Source organism: Haplochromis burtoni, unplaced genomic scaffold (genome assembly GCF_018398535.1).
Source record: "Haplochromis burtoni strain Fernald_Lab_line unplaced genomic scaffold, NCSU_Asbu1 Contig_8, whole genome shotgun sequence".
NCBI classification, from domain to species: Eukaryota; Metazoa; Chordata; class Actinopteri; order Cichliformes; family Cichlidae; genus Haplochromis; species Haplochromis burtoni.
This window is the reverse complement of record NW_024582369.1, coordinates 1,828,540-1,834,447: the sequence shown is the minus strand read 5'-3', so window position 1 is coordinate 1,834,447 and position 5,908 is coordinate 1,828,540. Positions and strand designations below refer to the sequence as shown.

At 43.2% G+C, this 5,908-nt stretch overlaps 1 protein-coding gene across 1 annotated transcript in view; it reads right to left on the bottom strand.

Moving 5' to 3' along the window:
* The window catches only part of LOC102293523 (protein tyrosine phosphatase non-receptor type 14), a 52,764-nt gene that overhangs the window by 34,245 nt on the left and 12,611 nt on the right, over positions 1–5,908 (bottom strand). The window contains exons 2-3 of the mRNA XM_005914492.3: positions 4,066–4,478; positions 2,125–2,300 (exon numbers count right to left, since the gene is read on the bottom strand). Of these exons, the coding sequence (XP_005914554.1) occupies positions 2,125–2,300; positions 4,066–4,239 (350 nt within the window). The 5' untranslated portion in view covers positions 4,240–4,478. The remainder of the gene's footprint in view (positions 1–2,124; positions 2,301–4,065; positions 4,479–5,908) is intronic.

Here is a 5,908-nt window from a genome sequence, read left to right as displayed (position 1 = left end):
CACACACACACACACACACACACACACACACACACACACACACACACACACACACACACACACACACACACACACACACACATCATAAAAGCCCTCAGGGGATTCCATGAATACCATCCCTTTACCAGAGCAGATCCTGGCTTCTGTATAATAAACCTGCAGACACACTCTAGACAATTTACTCTCCTCTGTCAGATCGCTCACAAATAAATTACTTCACCACTTTCAAAACAGGCTAAGTGCGGGCATGCATGGTTCTCAGAATTACTATAAAAGGGTTAACACGCTGGCAAAAACACACACACCTTAAAACTAACTCTAGTGTGAAAACGTCAAGCTGTGACCTGCAATCAACCTTTCCCACTTCCAGAGAAGCAGAAGCCACAAATTCACCAGCTCAGTGTGAGGCAGACCTGCAGAGTTTGGCGCGTCAGTGTGTGTGAGAGTGTGTGAAGGAATATGAGACGGCAGACTGTCCATTACACACTGACCCTTGCCTGCACTCTTCACAGATACCCAACATGCTCATTCACACACTCATTCAAACACACACACACACAGACACACACACACAGTGGCACAAGGAAAGACTGGATGCCGCTGATGCCATTAACTATGTCATCAAAGAGATGTTAAAGGAAGTTTCTTTGAAGTTTCTGGAAAACTCTGATTCACTGTCTTCCTGGGAATTAGCTGCTGATCAGTTTCCCCTTCATATTGGTATGCTAACTATGAAGCTAAAGCCAGAAGAAGTTAGGATGGCTTACCAGTAAGCCCTCATTCACAGAGGCTTAGAGACAGGTTGGCAAACCACTGGCAACCTCTGGTCAAGAGGTAAAGATGATTGTATTCCCGCGACCAGATGGCAAGTGGTGAAATCGGCCAAAAAAGGATGCTACACCTAAAACCTCCTTATGTTCGTTTTGGTTGCTAGCAGATTGCCACAGTCATCTGTACATTTTGTATGGAAGAAGGCAACTTGTTTGCAAACGCTTGCCATTTACTCACCAAACTGTGGTGAAATTTGAAAATGAGAAAAAGAGAATGTTCACCATCCAAGGAAAAGGTGCACCATTCAGTGCAGCATCGTGTATTTCACGCTAGCCAGCAACCTACAGCAGCCGGTTGCAAAATACACACCTTGCCTAAGCGAGCAGTGTTTATATAACCAGGGAGGTACTAGTTATCAGATGGTCGCTGACCAGTCTGAGACTGAGGCCTGAGATTGTTAACAGAGAAAAAATAAACTGGCTCTGTCTGAAGGTAGAAGATGCATAATCCCCCTAAGTACAAAACATTCTCCACTTTTTTGTGTTCCTATCAAATGATATAACTTTGAAATTACTAGGGGTTTATGCTGCTTTTTATGGATATATTTTACCTTATGATAGACGCAGGCTAACCTTCCCCAAAATCTTTGCAAGAGACTGTATATAAAGGATGGACAACACCATTGTTTGTTAATTTCAACATTAGCTTGAATTTTAACGACCATAATTACTCAGAAGGATGGGGAGCAGTTGGCCGTGGAAGTTATCGGCTAAGAATAATAAGACTGGATTGCTAGATCCATCTATAAACTTTATGGTTGTATTGCAGCTTGTTAATAAACATAAAAAGTAGAATGTAATTTACTAAAACTGACAGTCAGTCTAATTAACTACACAGGAAGCCATTATTATTTGTCTGATAATTTCATTAAAAAACTTCCAAAAGGCACCATGAAATAAGTCAAAAGCTCCATGAAGGCCAAGCAGACTTTCAAAACCAGCTGGTGTTTAAATGTAAAATTACATTTTTATTTCTCCACATTTTCAAAGTGACTGCTCTTAAGCTCCTGGCATTCTAAATAATGAAGAGTTATGGGACAGTAATCATCTACTTTAGGAGACTGATCACATTTGACTTCTTTGTAGCCAGAACCACTTTGAAACGTCAGCCAATATTGACAATTAGTGATGAGAGTCATGAGAAGACGATTTTGCAGTGCTATGGCAGCGTTTGGAAAGCACTGTTACTACTGCAATTCTCTATATAAAGCTAAAGCACATCTGCATTCTGATTATGTGACTTTCTCAGTGACTTGCGTAACTGTCTCACAGTTACCATTTGAAGATTCTTTACCTGGTGGCTTCTTGCTCCAGCCGGGAAACATTGGGAACATAGAACATGACTCCAAAGAAGAGCAGTGGCTCATTGCCAAACTTGTCCAGCTGCTTCTTGAGGGGTTTCTCGAGTTCCACCCAACGTTTTTCCGGGGTCTGGGTCTTCCCTTGGAACCACAGTCCAAAGTAATGTGTCTAAATACAGGGGGTGAGGAAACAAAAATAAGTTGTGTAAACCAAAAGGAGTATAAAAGAGCCAAATAAATTAATTCGCAATAGTGGAAGCAAAGGGCTAATGAGACCAACTGAGTAAAATATATCAGGTAAAAGTGGGTGTACAGCAATTCATTTTCAATTATTTTTACATCTTTATTTTCCCTACTTTTCAGTTTTTTCAGTGAGCAAAGAATCAGCAAAAATCAAAATCTGCAGGTCACACATAGAAAAAAAAACAGAAATTGGAATCAGCCAAGAAACCTGCAGTTGGTGCATCTTTAGATGGGATTTCTCAGGAGAGAAATGGTAAATGAGTTGAGAAATACACTGAAAAGTATTGAGAGATTAAGTGCCTGAATTAAAAGCACACATTTCTCCTTAAAATCCGACAAAACCTTTGACGTCAGCAGCGTAACACTATTAAAATTAAAGTGGAATCATTACCTAGCTCACTAAATCTAGGGAAAGTCATTAGTCTTCCTATCCAAACAAAACGAACATATTTAAACTGAAAGTGAAACACAAAAAGCAAGAATAGACCAGTTTATTTCTCCCTTCACGTATGATGTTTCTGATAAGAAATTGTTGATATGAGATGCCACCATGTTGTCAGGAAATCCATGCATAATGAAAACACACACATCAGCTCACAATCCATTGACTTTTGTAAAAACACAACATACTAGTGGCACAGGTTTGTCTCTGTGTAAAGATCTCGAGAACTTTTTTTCCACCGTTTTATCTCACGCAGTACATTTGGCAGAACATGTCATTTAAATGTCATGTTTTTAATGTTTGGTTATTTTGTGTATTTGTGCATTTTTCATAGGTTTCATAAAAGGCTGAGCACACAGATTTGGCCAGTAAAAAGTCAGAGAGAAAGTAATAAAGCTGGTAACTGAAACGGCGCACACACATTCATGCGTGCAGACGGGCACACACTTCAGACCTCAGATTTAACAGCGAAGACCAAAACAACACGCACACTCTGACGCACACATAATCCTGAGACGGTGTGCACACGAGGGGCAGACAGCCGCTACAGCTGGGGTGCTTCATCGCCTCATTTATAACATCACTGACACCCAGCAAATACCACAACTCTGTGTGAGTACACTACATCGCCCCTCGCTCTTCTGCGCTGTCAGCAGCTCCAGCAGGTGCAGACACACTCTTGAGCACACATGTTCATCAAATTTAATCACCCTTGAGCCAAACACGCACACAATCGTCATGTGATCTTTGACCTAGACAAACCATACTTTTTACAGACAATTCGTTTACTTTGTGTTTTAAGGTGGAAGAACAGGAAACGAAAGGAAAAAATCATCAGAAGTCCACCTGCTGGTAGAAAAAAAGCACTGACAATAATGGGAAATAGAAGTAGAGGAATGAGAAGGACCCATGGGGTAGGGGAGACAAGAGGACGAGCAGTATGTCTTTCTTCTGCAGTGAAGAGAGGACAGACGTAAGCACGCTTCATTAGAGACAAACAAAGACAGTGAAGGAGAGACGCAGCAGAGGGCAGGGAGACATGCACAGGGTGTGGGGAGAGACGCGTGGCAGACACAACCAAACTCTTAGTAAAAACAAATGCCCACTCCAACTCCCCATTAATTACTCCTGTAGCTGCCAACGGCAGACAATTTATAACACTTGCAAGCTCAGATAAGACAAATGTGTCAGAAACCAATCACACGTCATACTATCTCAAACTAACGTGCACATGTGTCACAACACTAACCTCCCGCAGCTCCAGCCTTTGGGCCACCGCCTCCAGACATTCCTGTCCCGTACTCTCCACTGACAGCGTGCATTCAATCACATTGCTGTCCAGCAGGCGGATACGCGTCACAAAGTAGTTCTTGCTCAGGACATTGTAGCGCCTTGTGCGCCGCAGCTTCAGCCGGAAGGGCATGGCTGGCAGGAGGTCTAGGCGGGGTCGTGGCAGAGTCAGAGGTCAAATGTCACTCGAGAGCAAGCAAGCAGAGAGAGGGGTGGGCGGGCTCTATGACCTGGCTGCTGCCCTCCTCACTCTCGCACGACGCCAGCCACACCACCGGGCGGAGAGATGCAACCTGGCAAGGCGCTGGCCCATTCCCAAAGGTGTCCAGAGAGGAGGAGGAAGATGAGGAGGAGACGGAGTACAAACAGGTGCTGCAAAGAGAGATAAGAGAGGAGGGTCCGTCAAACACATAACTGGCTTAAAAAACTATTTAGAGTTTTATAGATACATTCCCTTTTCTAAGAACGAAGATGGTTTTCTAATCAGTGAATATTCTTTCAAATAATCCCTCCCACCTTTCATAAACAAGCAGAAACTAAAGCAGATAAAAAAGGAGTAGTTGTGGTGCTAGAGCATTAGCACAGCACAGGAATGGTACGGCAGCAGCCAGACAGCTTTATCCTATAGTTCGGGCAGCTGCGCTCTCTGGACTCCCATGAGGCCCGGTGTCGGGCGAAGCTGGGAGACAGAGTCAGAGATGTGAGGCTATGGATGAACAGACATCAAACGGCCGTGCGCAGACATCCATCTGAACCCGGCAGCTGGCTTTGAGGAACTAATGGAGCTTCTATCTGCCTGTGTGGGAGGCCCTTCCTTTCCTTTTTATCTCTGCTCTCTCTGCTCGACAGCAGCACAGTGCCAGACATTGTGGAGTACAGTGCAGCGGTGTGTGTAAGATCACACGCCTGCGGTGGTGGCACATATGTTGCCACAGAAACACTTTTTGCCAGCTACTGACACAAAACCAAACAACAACAAAAAACCCACATCTTTGTTGTTAATAAGAAACAGAAGTGTGAACTCGTGAGGTAAACAAGAGAACACACACGGGGAAGTTTAAAAGGTTGAGCTAGGTGTTTGGGAATGACTTTGAATGCAACTGGGGTGCTCATCAGTTCATAGCTTTCATGTCTGTAATGAGGAAAGTGCTTTGAAAAAGAGCATGACAGATATAAAGGCGGAACAGAGTACATCCTGTAGGGGTGTACTCTGTATATCGCACATACTCAATCATATTTTAAAAAGTAAGCTTTAAACTGAGCTGTTAGCCAGCAATCGCTAAGGAATTTCAAATAATCCCGCTAATATCAATGGGATTAAATTTAAATAGTTAAAGCAGTGTCATTTTAAGGGTGGTGGCTACTTTGTAGCCTTGTTAGACAGGAACTAGATTACAAAACTAAAAAAAAAAGCTCCACACCTTGAAAGAAGGGGGAAAAAAACTTCTCCTTAAAACACAGACAAACCAAAGAGACCCAAAATTGAACACTACAAAAGACAGCAAGGAAAATTATGCGAAAATAAATACACACATGCATGAATGTGAGGGGAAAAGAGCAAAAACATGAAAAGGCAATGTTCCAACGATTAGGTGAGGAGCAAGGGAGAAGGAGGTGGAGTAAAGATGGAGTGGATGTGTTGCTTCTTGTCCTGGGCTCTGGCTATGTGCTGCTGATAGTCAGCTTGGACCCTGGCCCAGATTCCTCTCTACCCTGACTGGAAAAACAGAGCACACCTGACACAAGTATGCACCACAAGGAAGGAAAAGTGTGTGTGTGTGTGTGTGTGTGTGTGTGTGTGT